This window comes from Corvus hawaiiensis, chromosome 22, assembly GCF_020740725.1.
Source record: "Corvus hawaiiensis isolate bCorHaw1 chromosome 22, bCorHaw1.pri.cur, whole genome shotgun sequence".
NCBI lineage: Eukaryota > Metazoa > Chordata > Aves > Passeriformes > Corvidae > Corvus > Corvus hawaiiensis.
In genome coordinates, this window is record NC_063234.1 from 3612222 (window position 1) to 3639975 (window position 27754).

Here is a 27754-nt window from a genome sequence, read left to right on the forward strand (position 1 = left end):
GCAGTGGCCTGGGGCTCTCAGGGGATTCAGGAAGTGCTTTTGTGTCGTTTGGTGAAGCAGAAGTGTGAGGATTGCTGAGTTTCCAGCGCACACAGAGCTGCCCTGCAGGGCCCTGCGTTACCTTGGTCGCAGTGCTCCCCGTGGTAGCCTGGGGGACACTCCTTGTGACACTCCCCGGTGACAGGGTCACAGGGCACTCCTGGCGAGCAGCTACACTTCTTCTTGCAGCCATCCCCGTGGTATCCAGGGTCACAGCCTGTGAACAACCATAATTAGAGAGAAAGAAGCTCTGAAATTACTCCTCGCCCCTGGCAGAGCCCGGCCCCAGGTGCTGAGCACCCTCCTGAGCTCCACCACCCACCACACAGCTCCTGCTGAGCACTGAACGTGGCTGAGGGTGAGCAGGGCGTGCTCCTGAGTGAACAAGAGGTGAGGCAGCCTGGGAGGGTGGAAAGCGAGCAGAGCTTTCCCCCTCCCAGAAAATTAATGTGGGGAAAAGAGGCCACGGGACAAGAAAGGGGGATGCTCCGGGGGTGCTTCATGGGAACAGAATGACACCAGATGACACCAAGGTGGGAGCGAGTGTGGATCTGCTGGAGGGTGGGAGGGCTCTGCAGAGGGACCTGGACAGGCTGTATGGATGGGACAAATCCAGGGATTTGAGGTTTAATAAGACCAAATGCTGGGTCCTGCATTTTGGCCACAACAACCCCTGCAGCACTACAGGCTGGGGACAGAGCGGCTGGACAGTGGCCAGGCAGAAAGGGACCTGGGGGCACTGATGGACAGCAGCTGGACGTGAGCTGGCTGTGCCCACATGGCCAAGAAGGCCAATGGCACATGTATCAGGAATAGTGTGGCCAGCAGGACCAGGGAAGTCATTCTACCTCTGTACTGGGCACTGCTGAGGCCGCACCTCGAGTGCTGTGTCCAGTTCTGCACCCCCAGTTCATGGCAGATGTTGAGGGGCTGGAGTGTGTCCAGAGAAGGGCAACAAGGCTGGTGAGGGGTCTGGAACACAAGTGCTGTGAGGAGCAGCTGAGGGAGCTGGGGCTGTTGAGCCTGGAAGAAGGGAGGCTCAGGGGAGCCCTCATCACTCTGTACAACTCCCTGACAGGAGGGGACAGCCAGCTGGGGGTCGGGCTCTGCTCCCAGGACACAGCGACAGGACAAGACACAGCCTTAAGCTGTACCAGGGGAGGTTTAGGCTGGACATTAGGAAGAAGTTCTTCACAAAGGGTGACTGGGCATTGGAATGGGCTGCCCAGGGAGGTGGTGGAGTCCCTGTCCCTGGAGGTGTTTAAGGAGAGCCTGGATGTGACTCTCAGCGCCATGGTCCAGTTGACAAGGTGGTGTTGGGTCACAGGCTGGGCTCGATGACCTCAAAGGTCCTTTCCAACCCAGCTGACTGTGTGGCTGTGTGACTCTGTGCCTCACTCACTGTGCTCGCAGCGCTGGCCGCGGTAGCCGGGTTTGCAGCGGCAGGAGCCGTCCCTGGCGTCGCAGTCCCGCGAGTTGCGCTGCACGCACTGGCACTCCTCCGAGCAGCCGGCTCCGAATGCCCACTTGGGGCACGCTGCAGGCAGAGGGGAAAAGCTGGTCAGCGACCCCGGGTGAGGGGCAGAAACCTCCTTCCCAGAAAGGCTGGGATCCAAGGGGAACAGCAGGCATGAGGACCAGCTTACCCAGGTGGCAGAACCGGCCGTACAAGCCGGGATCGCACAGACAGGCACCATAAATCCGATGGCAGTGACCCCGGTTGGCACAGTTGCACTTTTTCCTGCAGTGCTTCCCGAAAAATCCCTTAGGGCACCCTAGTGACAGAGAGAGGTTTCCTGGGAAGATGAGCCAGTTTCAGCAGGTCATTTTAACAGCAGCAGAGAAGCACAGCGGAACCAGAGCTGTGTGAGGCCAGGGATGCACCGAGGGAAGGGATGCAGCCAGGGTGGCAGTGATCAGATTCCCTGCACCAGCTCCAAATCAGCTGTGCAGTGTCACAAGGGATGTCACTTGCTGCCACTCGCCGTGGTGCTCCAGGACACCCATCAGCTCTGCACTCACTGTGACCAGCAGCTGCACTGGTTGGGACAGAAATAACCCACCCACAGGGCTCTCAAGGCTGTCCTCTGTGAGAAAGTAACCCACAAGGCTGCTCCTGTTGAAAAGCCACAGGGGTATTTGCACTATTAAGTGAATAAAATTATTGTTTTTTCTCTATTATGCTAAAGATCATCATGGAAGCACGTGGCAGACAGGCTGTGCCAGCAGAGTGCTCTGGCCAGCAGCTGCCCAGCAGCACAGGCCTTGTCCCTACGACCAGAGGAGCAGAGGAAATGCCACCCTGGGACAACAGAGCAATTCTGCATTGTTTATTTTAATTTTACCTTCCTGTTTTCTCTCTGTCCCCCTCAATCACCTCCTTCCTACAGAAAGAAGAGGTCGGGGTATCTCTCATGTTCATTTGCATTCTGCTTCGCTCTCCTCCTTCAGTAATAGCTCCCATATGCTCCCAACATGTGACTGAAGTCCTTTTGTCTGAATCTCCGATTGTCTCCCTCTTTCTGGTTTTCAGATTATGTCCCCCAGATTTTAACCCTTTGGGAGCAAGAAGTGAGCACCACCAGCAGTGAACACCTCCTTTGGGTACTTCAGGTAACTACTGCTGTCACAGTTTTCCAATGCTTTGGGTGAAAATACCTCCATGGTTTCCATGGAAATTTACCATGGCAATTGTGGGTTTGACATTCTTTCCTGTGTCTGTCACTGAATGTCCCATGAAATAGAGATCTCTGCCCCTAGTCATGGCTGAGCACTGGACAGGGACTGCAAAGGTCTCTGAGTGCAAAGACAAGGCAGAACCCCTGGAGCATTGTTTTGTGGGGAAAGAGTCCTTCTTACCACACCTTTTTCTTTTTAAAATGGCTTTTTTCCGCACAAGACTCAGTGGTCAGAGGAATCAGATGGTGGATGGTTCAACAAGAGGCTTTAAAGATGCTGTCAGTGAAGAGCTACAAAGGGATGAGTTTAGGGAATCCCATGGGAAACACTTCCAGGCTTCAGAGAAGCACATGTGGGACATCTGAGAGCGGCGTTGGCGATGGCCAGAGCAGCCACTTACCCAGTGATGGCAAACCTCTGCTAAGACATTGACACCAGGAAGGGGGAGGATGGGGATGGCCCCCAGCACCACGGAGCAGGTGAGGGGACACTGGACTCACCGTCCTGGCAGAGCTCTCCGGCCACGCCGGGCGGGCAGCGGCAGGCGCCGGTGGCAGGGTCACAGGTGCCACCGTTCTGGCACCGGCAGCTCTGGCTGCAGTTGCTGCCGAAGGTGCCGGCCGGGCAAGCTGGGGAGGGAGAGGGAAATGAGGCTCAGCCCAGCCACAGCCTCGCAGGGCTGCATCCCCTGTGCACCCCAGAGCAGGGGACAGAGCTGCCACTCACTCTGGTTGCAGAGCACGCCAGTCCAGCCGGCCGGGCAGTGGCAGCCGCTGCCCTCGGCGTTGCAGGTGGCTCCATTCTGGCAGTCGTCACAGGTCAGGCTGCAGTCGGGGCCAAACGTGTGCTCCAGGCAGACTGCAATGAGAGGCACTGTGGGTGAGAACCTCACTGAGACTGCTGCAGCACCCTGGGCACTTTGGGCAGAGAAACGCCCCTGCTGAGGCTGCAGCAGAGCTAGACACAGAAAAGTGCTCGACAGGTCCTGTGCGTTCACCAAACAAATGAACCCAGCAGGAATCATTATTCCTGAAGGGTTCCAAGCAAAGCATGGCACTGCGCGCTGCTGCAAAATGCCCACCGAATTTCTCTGACAGCGTGTGCTCCCCTCGTGCTTCCATCTCTTCCTCCTCTTCCTCGTAGTCGTCATTGAAGAGCTGGGTGAATTCATCTCGCAGGATGGCGACGTGAGGGATGGGGCGGATGACGGGGCGCCGGCCATCCAGAGCCTCCACCGTGTCCTCTATGGCTGGGGGGAGGGACAGAAAGGGAAAGGAGACAAGGTCTCTGAGAGATTAACAGTGGGGCAGGACCTCTGCAACAGCAAAGGGAAACCAGCACTCTCTGTGGGTCTCAAGTTTGCCCACCTTCATTTTTTATTTTGTTGTTCCCAGTGTTGATAACAAAATAAATAAAGATACAGAAATCTCTTCGATTCTGCAGAGAGAGATTGGTCACTCTATGGCTGGAGATCCTCCAGACCCCTTTGTGTTCTGTTCTCTCACTGATCTCACCCTGTTTTGTCACCTCTAAAGCTTTTCCAAGTTGTTCATTCAGGGATTTTTTGGCTAGAGTGGGTCCAGGTCAGCTACGTGACCTCCAGATCTCTGTACTGCTGCAAATGACTAATTTGTTATTTCTTATAAGGAAAAGCTGTAGAGGCTGGCAACTGTGGCAGGGGCTCTGGATCTTTAACGTGGAGCCCTCACTGCTGGCTGTGTAGCTGCTGGAGGTGTAGCTGTGCCAGAACTCCCTGCACTTCTTTGGACAGTGCTGTGAATGAGGCTGAAACAGGACTGGTCCTGTCTGGGAAAGCTTTCCAGGGCTGGGGTGAGGCACTGCCACTGCTCAGGTGCTGTGAAGGAGCTGGAAAATGAGAGGTTCAGGGCTAAGGAGCTCCAGTCTGTGTGGTCCTGGCTCGGACAGGAGGCAGAGGATGGACCCACTGCCCAGCCTGAGGCAGCTCGGACGAGGCACTTACAGATGCAGCTCCTTCTGTCTTCGTCCAGCTTGTGCCCAATGTCACAGCCACACTGGAACGACCCTGGCTGGTTCTGGCACGTGTGTTCACATCCCCCGTTGTTTGCAGAGCACTCATCCACATCTACAAAACATGGGACACTCCAGTGGGACAGGAGCAGGGACAGGGGCCTGGCCGTGCCTGGCCATGCAGCAGTAATGGGCTGGTGGCATCCTCTCTGCTAAATATGTGGAGCCATCAACTCTAAAAATGGAGTTAAACCACCTTAGGGATTAGGGATGCCTGGGTTTCAACATGAAATGTGCTGGGCTTCAGTTCCCATCCATCATCAATTGTGTAAGAATAGGTGGGTGTGTTTGGCTCCTTCCCCTGGGAAATGTTGAGAGCTTTGGAAGTGAGAACAATTATTAGGGGGATTTTTCCCCACATTCTTTCTGTTGGGAAGGTGACTCATCAGAAGGCTGGCAGGAAAACTGGTAGGAGCTGGGAGAAAATGGAAGAAATGCTTGGCTGTTCGCAACCAGGTAGGACAATTTCTTGTTCTCCTAATTAAAAGCTTCACTAAGTCACCGTCTTGGCTGTTTTCTACAGACACTGTTATTTGTCTTTATCCCTTGGGTGAAAGTGATGGGCAGTGTTGGCCTCTGGGGTTGAACATCAAATGGTTTTTGTGAATTAATGGGGTCAGGCCTGGGCCAGCTCACTCTGAGTCATCCTGATCTGAACTTGACGTGTTCAAAAATCCCATTGTCCCTCTCCAGTTGTGCTGGGCTTGGTGTAGGGGTTAGAACTGAGCTGCCCCACACTGAACAAACTGAGGAGAGTGAACACAGGCAGATTAGAAGCAGAGGGACCCTGTGTGTCCCTGGCTCTGCCTGCAGCCCAGCGTGATGGTGTTTGCACTGACCGTCACAGCCGCAGCCGTCCGTGCCGAGCCTGTAGCCGGCATGGCAGGAGCACTCGTAGCCCCCAGGGTAATTGTAACAGTCTTGCTGACAACAGTGAGAACCAGCGTCACACTCGTTGATATCTAAATGAGAAACAAAGGGTGTTAATGCACTGCAGAGTGGTGACAGGAACTGTTGAACTGCTCCCTGACTAGCTCTGGTGAGCTTCTACTGATCTGCTGCCAAATGCTGAGCCAGGATTCTTGAGTTCCTCCTGAAGTCAGGGAGCTTTGTGTTAGCAGATCATCCTCCCCATGGAGGGAGGAATCCTGAGTCCTTGAGGGAAGCTCATTGTGATTCCCGGTTGGAGGCTGTGCTTACCGGTTTCGTGTCCTTACAAGCAGGGTGATTCCAGCTGACTGACTCCTGCTTAGGGCAGTTTCAGCAGGGAAAAGCTAATTAGTTTGGAAGTAATAATTGCTGTTCGAGTCATAATTGCTGTCCAAGTATATCTTGAGGGGAGGTTTGGGGATGTCTTTGAGCAGAACAATATTTCATCTGCTCTCACTTTCCATTGGCTTCTATCCTCCTTAGCCTGTTTGTAGTGCACATACACAGCAGCCAAGAGGGATCCTCACCAATACCTGGGATGTGCTTGGAAATCAAGGTCTGGCCTTTTCCTGTTCCTTACCAGTGCACGACTTCTGATCCTCTTCCAGCCGAAAGCCGAAGTTACAGGTGCAGACTGGGCCAGAGCTGGTGTGGTGGCACATGTGGGAGCAGCCCCCGTTGTTTGCTTCACAGCTGTTCACAATCTCCATCTCTATCCCTGGAAAAGGCAGCCTGGTTAGGATCCCGTGGGACACATCTGCACACACCGCTGGCCCCTGCCTGCCCTCGGTGCCGCGCCCCCGCCAGCTCCTGGCACTGCATCCCTGCTGAGGAGGGGGATCTGCAGTGGGAAAGGATGGAAATAGCTCAGCACAGAGGCTGCTGCTGGGTGGGGAAGCGGGGTATAAAAAGAAACCTCTGGATCTCACACAACCTCTTAGGGATGGAGTCGTGGAGCAGGCTCTGGACAATCTCTGGGATGAACAGGCTGCGGATGAAACCGCTCCCACCCCTGCCAAGCAGCAGCGTGTGCTGCCAACCAAAAGTTGGCTCAGCCTCAGAGCAGAGCTGTTCTGGTGCCAGGGAGAAATGGGAGCAGCAGAACACAGCTAAGTAGGGAAACATCCAGATGCCTACAGCGAGAATCGTTTGTTCCTGACATGTCAAAAGTGGTCGGCACAAACATCAATTGCAGCCATAGATCATCCGAGCTTGGCAAGGTTTCTGTAAACTTGTCTAGTTAATTAAGCTTTCTTAAACTAAAAGGAACTTGTTTCATGGAGCTTTGACTCAGTTCTGAACCTCAGGAAAACAATTTCTGCCTTCAAGAACACTGAGTTTTTCATGCATTCAGACCCAAGGAGGATGAAAGAAAGGGAGCTTGATGCTTCCCAGTGGATCTGTGCTTGTCAAAAACAAAAGCTGTGCCACAGTGGAAGACTTTATTCCACATTTCACAACATGATTGTCATCCCTCTCTTCCCTTTTCTTATTAAAGCAGTACAAACAGGGTTTTGCTTAAAAGAAACATGCTAGGAAGGGCAGGGAGAAACACCTTTCATGTGGAAAGGCTGCTCTGGTGACGCCAGGGCAACGTCAATGGTTACGGTGTGAGATTGGCTGTGTCCCTAAGAAGGAAGTTGTGTACATGCTTTGGCTCTTAAACCTCACATCATCAGCCTGATGCCCTGCATTGCTCTGTTTGATGCCTTTCAAGACCCATTTATGGCCTGTAAAGCTTTGCCCTCATACCCCTGGCAAGCTCCAGCAGCGGCACAGGGGGACCCTCGCAGCTCCCAGCAACACCAGCTGCCACCACTGGGATTGCCACGGTGGCTGGCATCTGTGAGGGGCTGGTGGCTCTGATTCAGCCTGGCCCTGCTGGGGGGCACCAGCTGCACAAAGCTGGGAGCACAGTCCGGCTCACTCTTGCATCACAGAGTTTATTTCTTTCCTTGATGGGAGCAGATGTGATCCCTTCACTGGCTCAATTCCTCCTTCAGTGACACATCTGCAGCTGACTGAGCTTGTCCAACCGAGTCCCCAAGAGCAGAACTTGGCTTGTTTGAGGCCAAATGGCTCCAAATTAATTGCCTAAACCAGCTAAAGTAGCTTCGTGGTGACTTTAAAGACCAGACCAAGATTTTTATCTTGGTGGGGGACTAAACAGCCCCAAAACTGCTTGTGAAATCCTTCAGCAGAGATTGCCGTGGCTTGGCCCTGGCAGTTCCCAAAGGGCAGTGACAAACACGTGCCTGCAGCAGCCCACATGTGCCCTGTCCTGCTGGGCAGGGCTGAGACCTCAGTACTCACGGTAGCAGCGCTTGCCATCCGCCCCCAGCTCGTAGCCCGGGTTACAGGTGCACTTGAAGGAGCCCCGGGTGTTGAGGCACTGGTGGGCACACATGGCCAGCCCCGTCAGGCACTCGTTCACATCTGGGAGAGGGAGAAAGCCGTAAGATAAGCAGGCTGAGCCTTAAACATCCTTCCAAAGGGACTGTTGTTATGAAATTTGAGTTTTGCACTGGTTTCTTGGACCCTGAACTCTTCATTCAGGTCCAGACCAACAAAGACACAGAGTTAGAAGTTTGGCATTGCTGTAAATCTTCCCAGGAGATTGGATCACATGAAAGTGGGGTGTTCACAGGATCACAGAATCGATTAGCCTGGAAAAGACCTTTGAGATCATCAAGTCCAATCTATGACCTAAAACTACCTTGTCACCAGACCATGGCACTGAGTGCTACCTCCAGGCACAGGGACTCCACCACCTCCCTGGGCAGCCCATTCCAATGCCTGACCACCCTTTCTGGAAGAACTTCTCCCCAATGCGCAGCCTAAACCTCCCCCAGAGCAGCTGTCTGTTGTTACAGACTGCTCGAGCAGGGCTCTTGCACAGACACCAGCTGAGCCATCCATGGGAAGGCGTGTGCATCCCTCCGTCCTGCTCACACTGAGCACTCCCTCATCCATGAGACACAGGGATTTCCCTCCAGGGGAGCTCTGCAGGGCACTCACCTTCGCAGGCCTTGCCGTCAGAGGCCAGCTGGTAGCCGGGGTGGCAGTCGCAGCGGGCGCGGCCGCGGTGGCTGTGGCAGCGGTGCATGCAGCCCCCGTTCCTGTCAGCGCACGGGTTCCTCACTGCAGGCAGAGCAGAGAGCCCGGGTCATTCCACACAGATCCTGCCTCCTGTGGCACTGTGGGAGACAGAGCACGGAGCAGCAGGAAAGCCTGCAGTCTGTGAGAGCCTGCTCCGCACCAGGCAGAAAATCCCCGCTGCTGCTCCGTTCACTGCTCCGTCCGTTCGGGAGGATTTGCACGGTGTCAGATCCTGCAAAGGGCCAGAACTAAGCTGGGTAAAACCCCTCCAGCAGAAGTTTGGCACGGGCACATCCCTCTGCAGAGGAATTACTGAGCAAGTGCTGGCAATTTTCCCCGAGTGCTCCTACCCAGAGCTTTGCCAATCTCTGACCTGCTCCAGGACCAGGACAGATGCTCCAAACCCCACTGACTGCTGCATTTGTAATATCCCAGTTGTTCCTTTTGCCTTAGCAACTTCACAGCTCAGGACTTCCCTCCTTCCTGCCTCTTGAATGCCAACTGCTATGAATGAGAAAACCCTTGTGTTCTGTCCCCTTCAGCTTCTCCCCCTCCTGAGCCAGGAGCAGTTCAGCCAGAGAGGGAGAGGATCCCACCCCACTGCCACACTCTGCTGTCCCTCCACTCTCACAGCAGCCTGTGCCTTCATACCATTTCATTTTTGTTGGCTACGCTCCTCCAGCTCTTCCCATCCCTTGGAATAAGCCACAGGATATGTCCATGACAACAAAACACACAGAGTTTTTACTGGAAATCCCCCAGTCTGATCTGTCGGACGTCTGAGCATCCCCATCCCGCAGCTCCCAGCTGGAAGCTGTGGCTCCCCAGCCCCCCAGGGACTCACGGACGCAGCGTTTGCCATCCTCGTGCAGCTGGTGGTTGTGCCGGCACTGGCAGCGGTGCTGGGCCAGCGTCACCTGCACGCAGTCGTGCTCACAGCCACCGTTGTTCAGGGCACACGAGTTCAGAGCTGCGAGGCAAAGGGACACGAGATTTGTCACAAAAGGATGGCACCTGGATGAGCTTCTTGCACAGGACCAGGGCAGAGTGCACACACTTAAAGCTCGTGAGAATTTAAGACTGGAGCACATCCAGTGACAAGTTCATGGCCAACTTCATGAGCAAGGAGGGTGTTCAGTGGAAGATGTTACTGCAAAAGCCTGTGGGCAGTGCAGGAGAGGCCACCCGCCACCGTGCCAGGTGGGCACCCTGCTCTTTCAAGGCAGGATCAGCTCAAGAGTATTGAGTAGGAACTTAAAACTCTTCCTTTCCACCATAAGAGGTTCCAGCACTCTCCCTGAAGGTGATTCCAGGACATGGGGAGCTGGGTTAGGTCCTGTCCAGCACTACATGGGAGGGAAGCAGGTTTCCTGCCAGGCATCCACCCTCTCCGAAGGGCGCCGTGTCAGCAGCCAGCCTTCTGTGCTGCTGCCGAAATTCCCATCCTTTTGTTCCAGGACAGTCCCTGCAGGTGCAGTGCCACAGCTGGTTCAAGGCATTCCCGCTCAGAGAGCTGTGCTCAGGCACGTTCAGGTTTTCCTGTAACAAAGTGATGTGGAAAACTGAATTTCTGGCTCTGTGATGTGCCAAAGTGACTGATCACACAGGGTGAGGCCCAGCAGGTACTGCCAGTTCTGGGAACACTCAGAGAAAAATGGTCTAAGATGCATCCTGTGTGTCCATACCTGGACCAGGTGTAACAACCCCCAGCTCAGGGCTCTGAGCAGATTTCTGTGTGGAACCTGAGCACGTGGGGTCCCTGATGCCGTGAGCAGCAGTGTCACCCAGACAGAGCACACGAAGATACAGCAGCAGGAGCTCTGATTTCATCCTCAGCGCAGGCACAACTGGGAATGGAGCTTCCAAACTGGAGTTGCTGGCTGTGCCGCAGAGTTTCTGTGTGGCCTTGCGCAAGGAGCCCAGCGGATTCCAAAGAGGCAGAAAACAGAAGGTTTTGCCTGGGCTACGGCACAAAACAGACCCTGTGACCCAGCACATGGACTCCTCACAAGCCTGCTATCATTAATCAGCCTGGCAACAGCCTCCTCCTCCTCCTCCTGTAATCTGGGATGTCTCTGCAGGACCAGCAGAGGGGCAGGATGTTTAACTGGGATGTGAGCACCTTGTGAGCAGCCAGGGGAATGCGTCTGACGCCGTGTTTTTACTGCAGCTCTCCAGGACCATTGACCTTGGATCCAGGAGGAGCATGAGCTAGGAAACAAAAGCATGGAAGGACTTTGTGGAGCTGGATTCATGGTCTCCACCAGAGAAGCCGTTGTGGGATAGTGACATGCCTCCAAAGTGATCAAAGTCCCCTCCTGGAGCACTGGATGTCTCCTGAGTTAACCCACCCACTCCTTATGCACCGAGCTTCTCCAAAGAGAGGTGTCCCATATGAGAAGTGGGAAAATGGCCTTTAAACCCTGTTCTGGCTCTTAGGAGCCACCAAAGTGTCACAACCCACTGGGTTGGTGGAACGTGGCTCAAGCCGGCCCTGGTCCAGGATGGAACCCCAGCCCTGGCTCCCATAAGCGGAGCAGAATGATGAGCTGTGGTCTCACACGTTTCTGGCCTATTTTTCAAACTCTGGAATAAACTAACGTGCTGGCTCTGAGGAATCTTATAGGAAAGCTAAATATATCTCTAATGAAAACCATCTCTCCCCAGGCTGATCCCTCAGGTGGTCACAGTGCCCTCCACAACCTCCGGGGCTTTGGAAGCAGGAGAGCCTGGAAAGCAGCTGCCAGTAGAAGTCTCCGCTTGTAACACTCCTCTGAATCCCAAGTTGGGTCCTTGCTCTTGTACATTGGTGAAAACAAATGTTTGGCTCAGGATGAAAATAAAGGGAAAATATATATATATTTTAATTTTTTCTGCACACCATTCCCCTGCAAAAATATGTGCTTTAACTCAGAGCTGTGGCTCATCCTCATTCCAAATGTTAAAATAACTCAACTTCTCGTTTTATGCCTCTAATTAACTAAACAATGTTTGGGGGAATAAAAGCAGCTTGACAGGGTCGAGATTTTGCCATACAAAACATAGGGCTGGAGCAAGAACTCGAGGTTTATGTTAGTTGTGCTGGCATTGTTTCCTTTAATCCATTTGGAAGGAAACAACAGAAATACTCAACGTTCCTGAAAAGCTCTGGGTCAGAGTTCCCCTACTCAAGCTCTAGCAGAGATGGGTGGTCATTTAAAAATATTCCAATATATTAAAATGTTTAATAACATATATTCAAAAATAGCCATAAATAACGTGCTTGCTGGAGAGCTTTTTTTAAAAAAAAAAAAACGAAAAAAAGAAAAAAAGTAAAACAATGCCGATGCCTGCCAAAACATTCCTTCATCTGGGAAAAGCACTGGGCCAACATGGAACAGGCCAATGCATCTTATGTCTAAAATAACCTCCCAGGATGCAGCTATTCAGATGAATTCAAAGTCTAAACAACGGCCTCCTTGAAAACTCCTACAAGACAACTGAAAAAACCGAAAGTCTGGGTTCTTCCACGCAAGATTTCAGGAGAGAGGACCCGTGTGAGGCTGGGTCTCCTTAGCTGGCTCCTCGCAGAGTCACAGCCAGCAGACCTCGCTGCTGGCCTTAATTACTGCTCGGGGTTTTATTCTGTTTACAGAACCACTCTAAAAATATTTCCATTCCCAGATGCTCTGCCGAGCTCAACATTTCTGTGACAAGGCTGCCAAGCCCAGTGTCATCCTGTACATCACACAGATTTTTGTAATTACAGCTCAGACAGATTTTCCACAGATGATATTTCAGTGTCTGCGAGAGGGACGTTCCTTCCAGCCCCGCAGTCTGAGGGGAGTGCAGTGCTGCTGGAAGATGCTGCTCCCAGATTCTGACCCTCTCAGGCCTGGGAAAAGGATAGGGAGGGATGGAAAGGAGGTTTTTGCTGCTGACTGCACACAGGAAGTGGATCTGTGCAGCAGCAGCCTAACACAGGAGTTGATTTAGTACCTGATCTCTGCACCCTGCAGCTGTCCTTCCAACTTCTCCTCCCTCCTCCCTCTCACCTTTCCTCCAGATCCAAGAGATTTGCCACCAGAAGCAGCGAGTTGATACCCCAAGAGTGACTGAGCAGCTGTAACCAGAACTGAGCGGGATGTTCCTTCTGCAGCATCACGCAAACCCCATCGATTCTAAGAAAAGGCTGAAAAATGTGTGACTGGGCAAAATAAAGGTCAAATTCCCTAAAACGTGCGAGTTGTCTGCAAAATGAAAAGCCCCAGCAAGTACACGTGGTGGCTGACTCCCTGCACACGCAGTTCAAGCCCACACAAACCTCCTGGCACGGCCCTTCCGTTCATTATATCACCCCTATAGCTGAGATTTCTTCATTCAAAGTTCTCCTAGTATAAACAGGGATCCATCATGTAATCCCAAACTGATTTATCCTAACCTCAGACAACTTCCAGAAACATGTTGTGTGTTAATCCAGACCATCTCTCTGCTCCGCGGGCCAACAAAAGCAATTGGCTCCCATTAAACCCCTTCGCCTCGGCCTGGCCTGCATCCCTCGGCTGAAACAGTGGAGAAGGACCTGGAGATGTCAACTTCCTGCCTCCTGCCCATGTGGTTCTGATAAAGAAAGAGGTGATTTCAGGACGCTCAAGGTCTCTCTTTGTTCTGTTTCACTTGCAATGGAAGCAGCTGCTCCTTCTCTCCCTCTCTTCAGCAGCGATTTGAACAAAGACACAACAAAAGGATCCTGCACAACGGAGCTGCAGAGCACCAGCAGGGCTGGGAGCTGGACACAGGAAGGTGGTTCCAGGCTGGTTTTGTGCTCTCCTGAGTCACACTCCAGGTACCAGCTCACTCTGGAAAAGCTGCCTCAGCCACACCAGTGCGTTGCGGGGGAATTCTGCAGCTCCAGCTCAGCGCTGCCAGTCCATCATCGGAGCCTTTGTGGGTTTTGTGGGGAGCAGAAAGCATTTAAAGAATTAGATCCGTGATTTGACAGCCCTTAACTAGAGACTTCACTGCAAAGGGCTCTTTCTGTCTCCAGAATACTCTTGCTGGGGCTGCCAGGAGCTTCCTACAGCTCAAATTTGTGCTTGTCCCAGTGTGGAGCAGAGACCTCCCTGAGCAGAAGGACAAGGATGGATGCATGCAGGGATGGATGGGTGCTCTCTGTCTCCAGTTCCCTTCATTCCTGGCCTATTCCCTAAATTTAGTGGCAATGCTTTGTGTGTTAACAGCACAGAATCTCTCCAGAAAATGAGAGGACATCCCAACTTGAAGAGAGAAACAGCTTTGATTGATTGCCCCTAATCCCTGGGAATGGACCACAAGGCAGCCTGGTGTCCGTGGGTTACAACAGGGCAGCCACAAACACCAGCAGAGGAATCACCTCTGAGCCTGTGCTCTGTTCTGAGCTTTTACAAGGAAAAGATGTTCCACCCCTCCACAAATTTAAAGGATTAGTACGGAGCTCTGTGAAGGTGTGACATATACTCATGGACAGGCACAAATGTGTAAAGAGCAAAAGCCACCAGTCCTGAAGTGAGAAAGCCCCATTTTAGGTCCTGAACTGTTGATATTTTAGAAACATTATTAGATAATTATGCAGTGAGAGGTTTTTATTTGCCCTGCTTTTCTTTGCTTTCCTGGGGGCTCTGGGTCCCTCTGGAACTCACTGCAGATCCTGCAGGCTCCTCTCCCCAGAGCTTCAGAAACTGCCCCACTCACTCCTGTGGATCAGGTTTCATGAACAGAGCCCCCTCACTTTTGGCAGATGAATTCCAGCACTGCACATTACGGCAAATACTTGCTCACAGGTTTAATGCAAAGCAGGTTTGCAGCGCTGGGCACGGGCAGCCCTGCCTGCCTGGATCCTGCAGGAATGCTCAGCTACACCAGCAGGGAAGCCTGGAGAGCGAAAGAAAACGATGGAAATTCCCCTTAAAGAAGAGATTCCTCCCTGTAGCAATCCATTTTATGCTTTCCCTGAAAACTGTTCCACCTTCTGGGGCTGGCGCTGCCGACAGCTCCTGCTCTCCGTCTGTCCCATGTTCTATTCCGGAGGCGGCAGCAGGATCGCTGCACGCCACAAGAAAGGAGCAACATATTCCAGAGACAATTAGGAGATGACAGACCACAGCACACTTACATGTGAGCAGCAGCAGCACGTCACCCCGACACGAGTGCTGGAGTTCAGAGCTGGAGCAGCGGGCTCTGAGAGTTGGCTTTGTCCCTTATTTGCCATCCTTCTCCTTCTGGATTTTTCCAGCGAAATATGGGGATCCTGCACCTCACTGCTCTTGTTTGGGTGTCATTATGTACTGGAGGCAGCTGTGGCCAGATGTGCGTCAGTGCAGAGCTGGGCACGGTGGGCACAGCTTCCCTGGATGGATTTTTCCTGCTCCCATCACCATTCCCAACTGGAACACGCAGGCTCGCACCGCAGACTCTGGAGCATGACTGTGTTCCGAGAAAACCCAGCAAATGCTCTCTGCAAACACCATGGCCCAGGAATTCTTTCCACTTGCATGAAAATATCTCTCAAATAATGGAAAAGTGTGTCAAACGAAGCTGTGAGGGAGAAGTGGTTTAATTAAAACAGCCACAGATGCTGGAGGCAAACTCCAAGTTCCACTCCGAGCCTCCAGTATGGGGCAGGCAGACAACAACATTTCAAGGAATTGGCCCCAAAATCAGCTGCAAGGCAAAGCTGGTGCCTGGATGGTGATGTCTGGACCAGCACCATCCAAGAGGATGCATGACCAGCATCCCAGAGAAGTTTTTGGGGTTATCATGGCCACAGTTCCACACACAGCCACATTTATTGTCACTTGTCCGTCACACCTGCTGCCCACAGCATGGGCTGGGGAAATACTGAGCTCAAAATGAAGCCTGACTTGAAATTTCTCTTCCTTTTATTTATGTTGAAATTTCTCATCATTTTATTTATGTTTAAATTTCTCGTCATTTTATTTGTGTATCTGTTCTGAGACTGCCCTATCTGATACGTCCTGAATCAAAAGCAGAGGCACCAAAGCACTTGGGAGTTACTTCTCCTGAACCAGAATAAACTCAGGGACAGCAAAGCAGCCCCAGTCGTACGTGACCACGTGGAAGAACAGCAAATGTTTTGAACCCAGGGACAAAAACCGTGAGGGGAGACACAGGGACACAAAGGAACACACAACCCATCAGCATCATTTCATACTCCAGCCACACAGGATGGGTGGGAGTGAGGAAGTCAAGGTTTTCTGTACGCTGCCATGGATTTTCTGGTAGGAAAAGGGCTGTGAAGAAGGAGAGATTCCCAAGGAATTTCCAAGGGAGCCTTACCGAGGCAGGTCCTGCCGTCCGTGTGCAGGCGGAAGCCGGGCCGGCACTCGCAGTAGTAGGAGCCCAGGGTGTTCACACAGCGGTGCTGGCAGCCCCCGTTGTGGACCTGGCACTCGTCAACATCTGCAAGAAAACAAGGGAAGAGTGGAATAAACCTCAGGGGAGTGGGCAGGAGGGTGTCTGAGCTCAGGAATATTTATCCTCTGATGCCCGAGTCCGGATGTGAGGAATGAATGCAAAGGGAGCAAGATTGGCCATTTTGGTATGTTTGGTCAGCCAAGCTATTTATGAAATGCCAGGGGGACACCTGCAATCAGTGAACAAGAACTGAAAGAAAAAAAAGGCATCTTATTGTCACTCAGTGCAACCCATCCATCTGGTCACTTCACCAGGGTCACTTTTCCCATTGACCCCAAGATAATGGAGTCACTCATATTTTACACTTTCTTGCTCATCAGAGGAAATCCCAAGTTTCTGGGGCAGATTTTTTCCTGTGCCATAATCAGAAATATGGGTAGAGTTGCACAGTCCCTTAATTCCTGCCGTCTGTGGGTGTGCATAGGTGTGCCCAGGTGTGCACCTACACAACCTTTCAGACTGGAGAGGATCAGAGCACCCACACAAACAGCAAAGCGCCCAACCAGCCATTCCCTTCCCCATGGAGAGAAAAACTTCAGCAGCTTTGGGTCTCTTCGTGTTTCTCTTTGCACTTTCTGCACCTCCAGCTCACCCAAGCCCCTCCCAGCCAGGACGGCCCTGAGCAGAGCTGAGTTCCCATCTCGGTCCCATCCACGAGTGTTACTGAGAAGATAAAGAAACATTTCCTGAGTGAATCACGGCAGGGCGGGGACCTGGCCGTGTCCTCGCACGCCAGAGGTGCAGGAACCTGCCCAGCCCCAACCGAGCTCTGCTTCACCCACCGGGCACACAAAGGGCACAAAAAAGGAGCAACACCGCCCTGGCTGAGCCAAATTTTACGTTAATTGGATTAATTGCCAAGAAAATCAGCCAGCAGCAGGGAACGGTCCGGGTCAGGGATGGAACGGGAAGCGAAGCGGGAAAGGTGACGCCTGTCTGAGTCGGTGTTTCTGAGCTGCACAGTGATAACAATACAAAGTTACTGTGTTCTCAAAGCACTTTCCTTAGCAAGGCTTAAAGCATTAAAACCTAAAGCTTAGAGATCACAAAAACTCTTCCTGTCCCAGTGATTCCCAGGGAAGCCCCAACCTTGTTTTGGGGGGTCCTGCTGTACTGGCCATGCTGGGCTCCTCCTGCAGAGCTCCCCACTGGAGCTGTGGTCTCCATCAAGCCAGAAAAATGCTCATTTCTGTAATGCCAGCCCTTTGCTTTATTCAGTGGGCTGAGTCTTTTAGGAGGTTTTTGTATTTCCTCCCTGTTTTTTCCAAGACACTTAATACTGAAAGAAAGGAAAATGAGAAGATTTTTGAGGTGAAACATAAGCTTTGAATGATGCTCTCTGAAGAGTGAGCCAAAGCCAAAGTGGCTTTTTGAGGGGAAAAATGCCACGGCATGAGTCTGAGATGCTGGTCAAAGCAACCTAATTCTGATTAAATCATTTTCCTCTGCACACACTTGGGATGCTGCAGAGCCCTGGAGCCCCTGAGGCACTCCCTACTCATCTCTGTGGGCAGGATTAGCTATTAATACACAGAACTGGCTCTATTCAGCTCAAGAACAGGAAAACTGGGGTTTGGGAAGGTTTTATGTAGCATAATAAAGTTTTTTGGTCTGAATTTAAATGACTATTCCACTGCTTCCCTTCAGCTCTAATCTGAAACCATAGAGAATTTACTGTCCAAGAAAGTTAGTGATGTGTTGAGTAAACTTCTTACTTTCACCCCATTACTCATACTCAGTAATTTTACATCTCCTCTCTCCGTGTCTCCTCTTCCCCCTTTGTACTTTTCACCCTCTAAATCTCCGTGCTTCCAGAGGGCTGTCCCCATCCCAACTCCCTCCCGGCCTGGGACAGCAGCCAGTCCTTCCTCGCGCCGTGGCCGCAGAATCACCCATCTCCTTCCCTGCCACCACTCCCACGTAACCACCACGTCCCAGTGTCCCTCCTGGAGCCTCGCTGATCTCCTCTGCAGTACCAGGGAGATTTTGGGACATACCCCGCATTGTTTTGGTGTGACCAAAACAAAACTGTCCCCAGGGGCAGCGAGGGGGCAGATCCACCAGCCAACCCCGGCGGCGGCGGCATCTCCAGGCGTGCCCAAGGCTCACGAGCGAGTCAGCCAGGAATATGGACTGGGAAGCAGCTGGAGCTGCTCCCAGGGCCAGGAGGAGCAGCTCTGTGAAGGGTCACGTTGCCCCTGGTGCAGGTCCTGGCAGCAGGAGCCAGAGCCCTACGTGACACCGCGCGAGCTGCGGTTCGTGGCACGGCGGAGTTATTTTCCTCCTGGAGAGCTGACAAAATCTGGTTGAAATTAATATACCAAAGGAGAGAAAATGAGAAGCATGAAGGCTTCTCTTCAGCTGACTCTGAGGAAGCCAGAGCCGTGCCAGGACAGAGTTTGCCAAGCCCACGGGCTGCCTGCTTCGTGGGCAGTGGGTACCAGGCAAAGCCCACTGAGGCAGGAGCCCAACTCAGCAAGGGCTGGGGAGTGGGGCTTGGATCACTGCAGAGGGAAACACCCCTGCTGTGGAGGGAAACTGGAGTTCATGCCTTCTGCAAGGAGGGCCCACCCCAGCCTCTTCCCTGAGCAGGAACAATCCCTGGAACCTCAGACACCTACTTGGACTAACACAGGTAATGCTGCAATCAAACACAGGGAAGGTGAACACAAAACCAAAAAAATGGGGATGCAGTGAGGAGATGGCTCTGGCTCTGAACACACACAGGTCCTTCCAGAGGGAATACTGATTTATCTCCAACAAGAGCTACATGTAAGTCACAACAGCAGCTCTGCAAAGTATTAAATATTTGGTATGGAGGCAGTTTATCTCCTTGCAGGGCTGAGGAGGAGGCGATGGATCCCAGCTGGAAGCACAGGCAGGAGGAACACTGCGGAGGTTCGCTCTGTCTGGCCGAGCAGCAGTGCCAGGCTTTCATCCCTGCAGCAATTAGCCTGGATTACAGAGCAGGGCTGCGGGGAAAAGGTTAATTAAAATCCATCAAGATGAGCATGGGTGGGATTTAGTGACTTTATCTTTCCAGTACCAGTTTGCTGAAGATAATTCAGCAATTTCAAGTAGAGACTGGACAGAGAGGACCCAACAGCTGCTGGGCAGGGCAGCACAGCCATCCCACACTATGGACATGGATTAGAACAAAAAAAAGTCTGCATTACTTCATCCCTTGCATGTGTCACACAGTCCCAACATGGATAACCTGGGGAATTCGGATGCCCTGCTATTCCACACTCCCTGTGTGCAGGCAAAACAGCCATGGCAAGGTCCAACAGTGCAAGGAGGCCACGGGAGAGGAGGGGACGATGCTTCCTCTCTGCTACCCTGGAAGTTTTTTCCTCCTCGAGGCTGAGGAAGGACGGTTGGGAATGTGAATGATTCACTGGAGGGAAGTAAAAGGCCATTTGGGGCGGTCAGAGCACCTCCACACCCTCGGCTTTCATCTCGTCCTAAACCAGGCATTGGAGAAAGCCCTAAAAGCACTTAATGAGCTGCAGGGAGTTATTGGGGCCAGCATTCCTTGGGGCCATTCTCCAGGTGGGAGATGCCCATAGCTTTCCCACGCCACCTGTGCCATTCTCAGCAGCAGATCCCAAAGGCACCTCAGGAATGGATGCATCGGCTTCACAACAACCTGAGGGAGTGAAAATCCATCAGGAGCTGCTTTGCCTCAGTCCCTGGCTTTGTTCTCAGCTCACCTTTTCCTGCCCCCGAGCACTGGGGCTGGGAGAGTCGCCCAGCTCCCACTTGTGCTCCTCTGTCTGCCTCGGGATGGGGCTGTAATTAGGAATTACTCAGCACCGAGCAGAGATGCACGCAGCAACAAGCACCTGGACTTGCTCTGGACTTGCTGCTGTTCTCACCGTTTCCAACCTTCTTTCATCACTGTTTCACCCTGTTCCCTGGGCAAGCTGTCACTCTGAGTGGAAGATATTCCTGTGCTGTGCTGCGGAGGCCAAGGGATTCCCAGACACAGACCTGGGAACGGAACCCCCGGATGGAAATGAGGGTCGCTGTTGAAGGAGCTAATGGAAAATGATCAAACAACAGCTCTGCTGCTTTCTGGCTGCTTTAGAGGTTCACAGGGAGGATATCACAGCACCAGGTCCGCGTCACTGGCATGACGGATTGCGAGTCCCCAGCAGAGCACAAAGCTCCCCCTGTAAGGGCGGCTGTGTAAGGACACAACACCCAGCGCTGCCACGGGCCATTGCAGCAACACCGGGACCCAGCAGAGCCCTGGCTGTACTCACGAGGCACATCAAGGCACTCCAGGCCTCAGTGAAACCCCCACCATTACTGCACAAAGCACCTCCTCACTCTCCTGTCACACACGAAGCTGCCGGTGACACGCACACAGCAGAGCCTTGTGCTGTGGCGGCTGCGGGGACGTGTGTGCCAGCTGGGCAGACAGGAGCTGCATGGAAAACACCACACAGACCCTAAAAATCACTCCAAGAGAATATCTGGGACTCTAAAAGTACACCAAGAGGACTTCTCTTACCTGTCAAAGAGAAGCTCAAGCAGTGAAGGAAAAATTAACCAAATTAACCAAATTAACCAAACCCACAGCGATACCTACTTAGGATAAGCTGCAAGATGGGTGAACCTGAGAAAACCCCTCGGCTGTGCAGCCTCAGAGATACCTCACACCAAGGATGAAGCCACGCATGCACAGAGCTACCTGTCCATGGAGCTGCAAGAAGCAGAGTCGGGATCAGGATCCGATGAATTCCGTGTTAAGGGAGGGAAGGTTGGATCCAGCGCAAAGCTGGATCTCAGGAGCTTGCCTTGGAGAGTTGCTTTGAGCCAACACAGTTGGATGGAGACAGCAACCACGATCTGAGCTTGAGACAAACATCTGATCTATAAATAACAAAGTAGCGACTCGCCCCTTTTCTGAAGGTCTGGCACATCTCACAGCTATTCTGGTATCACTTTATAACCGACTGCTCGGGGCATTTATTTATTAGCATTATCTCATGATGAGATAATGCATTCCTTGATGTCTACATTACACCCAAGCTTCCCAACTCTTTAGTGACCTTCACATATTCTCTATTATTCCCTAAATCTCCACGAACTTTTCCTGCCGTGGAGGCAGCCGAGCACACAGAGAGGGAAGGGGTGGTGTGCACTGGCAGAACTCACACCTGGCTCCGTGTCCACATCTCCCACCCCACGTAAGCCACGTGCAATGGGAGCACGGAGGATTCCATCCCCTCCACCTGCTCCACGGCGAGTCTGGCCAAGCTTCCCACGCTGCGGCAGGCTGGGAATTGGCTTGCAAAAGACACTGAGGCTGAACGTCCCAGCGCAGGGAAGTGAGCCCTGACACGGCTCCTCTGCCTGCATCCCCCAGCCGTGCCCAGCTCCCGGCTCTGGCTGCTGCTGCCAGAGGATTCCCCTCGCACAAAATCCAACCCCAAGTAACACCGAGCCCTGTCCTGTGTGAGAATGTGCTGAGCAACACCCACACAGCCCCGACAAACCCGCAGCCTCACAGAGAGAGAAAGGCACAACTTTTTCAGGACAAAACGGTATCAAATTTCACTTTTTGCCCTGGACTGGGGCGTGATCCCTTGGAGCTGAGGAAAAAACAAATCTACATACCCTGGCGAAACTCAAGCATTTGGCTTTTTAAGGAATGTGGCACAGGAGCTATCTTTAACCCAGCTGGACAGCAACATATGTGAAGAAACTCCAGCTTCTCTCTCTCCCCCATCTGCCAGAACTGACTTTTCAGAGTAAGAAATGCACATAATAATAATAATAATAATAATAATAATAATAATATAGTAAAAATAAATATAATCATACAAAGCACAGGCAGATATACAGCCAGGTCACCAGCCTGTCACTTGGGTGGCCACCAGCTTGGAATCTCCACCCGGCACCTGGGGGATCCGGGGACAAACCCCTCGAGGCAGAGCCCGGCAGGGAGCCCCAGCCCGGCTACACAGAATCCGACAAGAGTTCGGGTCTGAAGGGACCTTCCCACCTGGTCCCCCACGTACCTGGCCGCAGGTCGGGGTACCCCGCTCTCCCCAGGTAGCAGGGGTAGCAGCTCCTCCACAGGTAGCGGTAGTGCTCGCCGGAGGAGCCCGGGATGCCACCCAGGCAGCCCAGGCACCACAGCAGCACCCAGGGCCGGCCCATGACCGCGGCACGGAGCGGGGACGGAGCGGGGACGGAACGGGGACGGAACGGGGACGGAACAGGGACGGAGCGGGGATGGAACGGGACGGGGCAGGGATGGAGAGGGACGGAGCGGGGATGGAGCGGGGACGGAGCGGGGATGGAGCGGGGATGGAGCGGGGACGGAGCGGGGACGGAGTAGGACGGAGCGGGGATGGAGCGGGGATGGAGCGGGGACGGAGCGGGGATGGAGCGGGGACGGAGCGGGGACGGAGCGGGGACGGAGTAGGACGGAGCGGGGATGGAGCGGGGATGGAGCGGGGACGGAGCGGGGATGGAGCGGGGACGGAGCGAGGACGGAGCGGGGACGGAGTAGGACGGAGCGGGGATGGAGCGGGGACGGAGCGGGGACGGAGCGGGGACGGAGTAGGACGGAGCGGGGATGGAGCGGGGATGGAGCGGGGACGGAGCGGGGATGGAGCGGGGACGGAGCGGAACAGGGCAGGGATGGAGTGGGGACAGAACGGGACGGGGCAGGGATGGAGAGGGACGGAGCGGGACCCGGCAGGGACGGGGCGCCGACACAAGGCGGGCGCAGCGGGACGGAGCGGAGGGATGCGCGGGGCGGTGCGGAGCGGCTCAGCCGTGGGGGCGGTCCCGCTCCGCCCCCCGCAGGTATCGCCGAGCCCGGGAGCGCCCCGGACCCCCCCGGCACGGGCAGGAGCTCTCCCGGCGCCGTGCTCGGGCGCTGCCGGGATGCTGGCGGGGTTGGCGGACGGACAGACAGACAGACAGCCCCGGAGCCCAACGCGACCCTCCCGAGGCGAGGCACCCACGGTGGCATCCGGCCCCCGGGGCTCGGGCTGGTTGTCCACCGCGAAATAAACCCTGATTTGCCCCAAACCAGGCTGAGGAGGGATGAACGCGCGCAGGGGTGATCAGGCTCTCCCCCTTGGAGCGCCAGGCTGGTGTGGGGGACTCCGGGGTTACACCAAACCGGGGGGTTTTCACTCGGGAAGTGCCTCATTACCATCACGCCTCCCCAAAACAAGCCCAGCTGCTGAAACAGCACCCAACACCAAACCTGGGCTGGGCTGTTCTTAAAATAACGACAAAAAGTAAACCTTAATCACTGAATTTAAGCTGAAATGAGGAACAGCCACCGTGACTGCTCCAAAGAAAACCATAATGCTCATTCCCGTTTCCTGCAAGACGGAGCCTAGAATTTTATTTTACCTTTTTCATTAAACAAGAAGTAGGAATAGCTTATTGGATTTTCCAGAGGCAAGCTCAAAAGCCTCATTTAACTTTCTGGAATGTTTTGTAACAATGTGCTCACAGGGCTGAGCTGGGGGAAGCAGGCCCTGCTACTTTGAGACGTTTTCACAGTATTATTTGGCCATAGTAAAATTCCAAATTAAAACTTGTGGTTTAGGCTGCAATGAATAGCATTCCACAAAAAAATTTTGAAACAAGCTGAATCCAGGAAGAAAATAGGGATTTCATGCTATTGCTGCAGCCATTTCCAAAGGAAGGTGGACTCCAGTCACGAGTCCCCTTTGCTGCTTGTTCCAAGAGCAGCTTCCTAACATTTCAGGGACCACTTCAGCTCATCTTAATATTTACACAAGGCAACAGCCCACATGCTTCTCGTTAATATTTTGACTTTAACAAAAATAACAGACAAATTTTCGGGTCAGTTACTTTGTGGAACAACAAAAAAAAAGTGACCTCTCTGAAGGATGCTGTGAACATTTGGAAGTGGTCTGGAAAAGTCCAGCCCGATGTGCTGCATCCTGCACACACACTTTCCTCAAGCTGCCTGGTAGGTCCACCAGAGTCCCCAGGGAGATGCTCAGCACCGAGGGAGGGACAGGAGGAGGGGAAGTGTCAGAGCAGTCACTGAGAGCCCACCAGAAATTCTGCCTGCGCTCCCCATGTCCCACAGTGAAGCCCCTGCCCTGCTGTGCTGCCTTCCAACAGCCCTCGCTGTGCACAGACACGCTGCCACCCTGCCAGGAGCCACTTTAAATCTATCAAATACCTCACCCATTCCAAAACACCCCGCGGCAAGACATGGATTGTCCTTGCTGGCCCAGACCAGATCCTGGGAACGCTGCCTCAGACCCGAGGCACTGCCATGGGGAGCGCTGACACCGCTCCTGCAAACGTCTCTGGAGGTGCTGACAAGCAGAAATAAACGTTGCCACAGAGCTGTGAAAAACGAGTTAGGCCGACTTCCAACGTTCCAAAATGTTACCAGGACTTGTCTATCTTAAATTGTCCTTGCCTGGAGTGCAGATGGGCCACAGTGAGCAGCTCCTCAAGGGACCCCCTGACTCCTCAGGCACCCACCAAAGGGAGCTTTCCGCTGGCTTCACGATCTGGGGATTCCTCCTGCCTGGGCACATGCAGCTCCCAAAAAAGAGCTCCTCAGCCCACAAAACAAGTGTGACTTCTGTGACAAACCTGCTCAATCCCCTGGTTTCTTAGACTGTGACAAAAACCTCACCACGGTGAGAGGCTCGGGCTCCTCCAGACAGCTCAGAGGTACAGCACAGGCATCAAAAGCACATTGGGCTCGAACACAAACTGAGCCCTGCTTATGTAATAAGTTATGCTTGGCCAGGTCAGAGCCAGCTCCAGCTTCCTCATCACCTAATTTACTTCAGCTGATTAAGTACCAGGAGTTGTTTGGAGTATGGCAACACATCAGGATTGGCAGCAGGTCATTCCTGGTGCCTGGGGAACGAGCCAGGAGAGCACCAACATCCTTTAACAGGGACCCGAGATGGGCTGAACCCCTGACTCTCATGGAATTTCATTCAGATTCAGTCTTAAAATCCTTGTAAGGACCCAAACAAATCACAGCTGGTGATGTGGTGCTCCACAGAGTTAATTCAAATCCCAGAGTTAATTCATCCCTGCACAGACACAGTCAGCCTGCTCAGGTAAACAGGAGTGCTGGAATGTTCATCCTAAACCAACCCAAACCCTGAACCACGTTTCTTCTGACATTTGGAAAAAAGGACTCCAGATAAAAGGAAATGGCCAAATAGAGACTGGGAAAGCAGAAATATGCAGGAGGTGGAACATGGAAGAGGCGAGGAAAGGAACAAGCTGAAGGATGAGGTCCGTGATTTGGGGCCTGCATGTCCTGGGCTGCATGCTCGAATATATACCAGACAGGTTTTTGAACTTCTCTATGTGTAACATTAGCTGGGAATTAAACTGAGACGCCCATGTGCTGAATCAGGTTTCTTACACACAATCCAGCTAAAATGTGAATTTTCATTTACTTTTGGAGCTAATGCCCTCGTCCTACGAAGGCCGTGAAAAGTACAAATATACTTCTCTATGTCAAGTGGTGCTTAGAGGGATAAAATAAACAAAAGCTTGTGAGAATTGTGGTTTAGGGGTTGGTTTATGATATTTTTTGAGAGCTCTCCACTGCATCGTTCCAACACGCCTGCTGCTGGGGCAGAGCCCAGGGCACATCAACACCTGAGCTCCCCTAGAACCTGCCATGCCTCAAAAACCATTGTAACAAAGCAAACCTGTTTGTTTCCTGTAAAAACCCCAACACGTGGTGTCCCCAAAGCACTCTGCAGACAGCTCTTCCACTGGAGATTAGATTAGAAATACAGACCATGTCCACAGCCGTGGCTCCTGCTGGCACTGAATCCAGGGGCAACTGGGCATCCCTTTGGATGCAGCCATGGGGGACCCCGAGCCCCAGCCCAGCTCTGTCCTCCCCCAGCTGCTTTACTTCCCTCATTGCTGCTCACCTGGAAAACAGCAGCAGAAAAAAGGTGTGAAGTGCTTTGTTTGGGGCACAGACCAAATATGGAGGAGTTTCTCCCAAACTTGTTATATTTGTTATTCTTCTGAGAGCGTTTCCTTCCTCCCTGCAGAGCGAACCAGCACCTCATCAGCTGTGCACTATTGACACGCGTAAAAGAGAATCATTTTGGCAGTTCTCTGCCACTCTGGATCGCTAATTCCAAGCTTGTAAATAAAGATGGGATCTGGTGCCACTGGGGGGACTTGGTGCCAGCACTCAGGGAGGCTCTCAGACCGATCCCCGATGGGCACAGCACTGACTAGCTCCTCTCCTGGTGGCTCGAGCAAAGCAGCCCAACACTGGATAAATAAATCCCTGCTAACTGTAATCCCTCTGGCTCAGAGGGGAAAACACTGGAGAGCCAAAGGCTGCTGCTGCCAGGCTGTTCCAGGGCAGGAATCACTCCACGAGGTGCCAGGCGAGGGCTGACCAGCAGTGCACACCCACATGGACATGGAGCCCAACCCTGTGCTGTGGGGACCAGCTGAGGGGTCCTGTGGCTCACAGGGTGTCACATGTGGCCACCTCAGCACTCCTGACAAGCCTGCTGAGCTCCCACAGCCAAACACAGCCAGAGTTTCTTGCCTTTCTTTGCAGGGCTCACATTCACGCTCCGTTTGAGGTCCCAGACTTCAGCCAACCAAGCACAACCCCGGCGTGAAAGGAACTCCTGGGTCTGCCCTGTGCTGCTGCAATGGTTCCCCACCCACTGCCCGTGTTCCTGCTGAGAGTGAATCAACACAATTTAGGCAATTCTGGGCAGGAAAAGCAGCACACGGAGCTACAACATCCTTCTCCTTCCGACCAGAGGTCAGGTTGGGAAGCCCTTGAGTGGCTGAGATGAAGTTTGTTCCTTCAAAACGTCCCCTACCTTAGCAGCACATGCTGGTCCCCAGTATTTTCCTGCCTCTCCACACAAAGCTGATGCTGTTGCAGAGCAGTTTGTTTAGCAGACACATCAGAGGGAACTCTGAAAGCCCAGCTTGATGTCACTCCGAGCCAGGAACGAAATCCCAAGGATGAAGCCTTTTAACTGCCGACCTCTGAACCCACAGCTCCTTTTCTTGGGCCACCCTCGGGAGAGGCGCGAGCTCCAAACCCTCCCGGCCGACGCAGGGCTCCAGATATCTGACCCTGTGGTTTGGAGCTCAGGCAGCTTTATTCAGGACTTTATTCAGCTCCATCAGGACTCTGACCAAGACAAGCTGAATATTTTTGCAAACTGTAAACATTAATCAGTGCCTTTTGTCTTCCCAAATTCTCCCCGTCTGCACAAACATGGATCCAACCCCGTCCACTCCTGAAAACATGTGAGAGCATGTGGGGAGTTTGGAAAGAGTTTCTTATCTGATGTAAAAAACCAAATTAATGTAAAAAGTGGTGAGGACAGCAGGATCCCCCATGACACAGTAGTGGGGTTGTTGGAGAAGTGCAGCCATGGGGGAATAACTCAACACCCGCTTTGCTGGGGTGAAAAGATTTACACTTGAGCAAAGCAGGAGTGAGGCA

The 27754-nt window shown here is 53.0% G+C and overlaps 1 protein-coding gene across 2 annotated transcripts in view; it reads right to left on the bottom strand.

Annotated features, from left to right (window-relative positions):
- MEGF6 (multiple EGF like domains 6) overlaps nt 1–27754 on the bottom strand; it is a 76838-nt gene that overhangs the window by 14043 nt on the left and 35041 nt on the right. The window contains exons 1-14 of one of the 2 annotated variants that reach the window (XM_048326545.1): nt 22281–22520; nt 16111–16233; nt 9641–9766; nt 8716–8838; nt 8011–8133; nt 6278–6415; nt 5607–5729; nt 4700–4822; nt 3800–3967; nt 3445–3576; nt 3219–3347; nt 1686–1814; nt 1442–1576; nt 122–256 (exon numbers count right to left, since the gene is read on the bottom strand). In XM_048326545.1, coding sequence (XP_048182502.1) covers nt 122–256; nt 1442–1576; nt 1686–1814; nt 3219–3347; nt 3445–3576; nt 3800–3967; nt 4700–4822; nt 5607–5729; nt 6278–6415; nt 8011–8133; nt 8716–8838; nt 9641–9766; nt 16111–16233; nt 22281–22422 — 1849 coding nt within the window. In that variant the 5' untranslated portion in view covers nt 22423–22520. Of the gene's footprint in view, nt 1–121; nt 257–1441; nt 1577–1685; nt 1815–3218; nt 3348–3444; nt 3577–3799; nt 3968–4699; nt 4823–5606; nt 5730–6277; nt 6416–8010; nt 8134–8715; nt 8839–9640; nt 9767–16110; nt 16234–22280; nt 22521–27754 lie in introns of those variants that run through there. The other variant, XM_048326543.1, reaches the window with a different exon arrangement.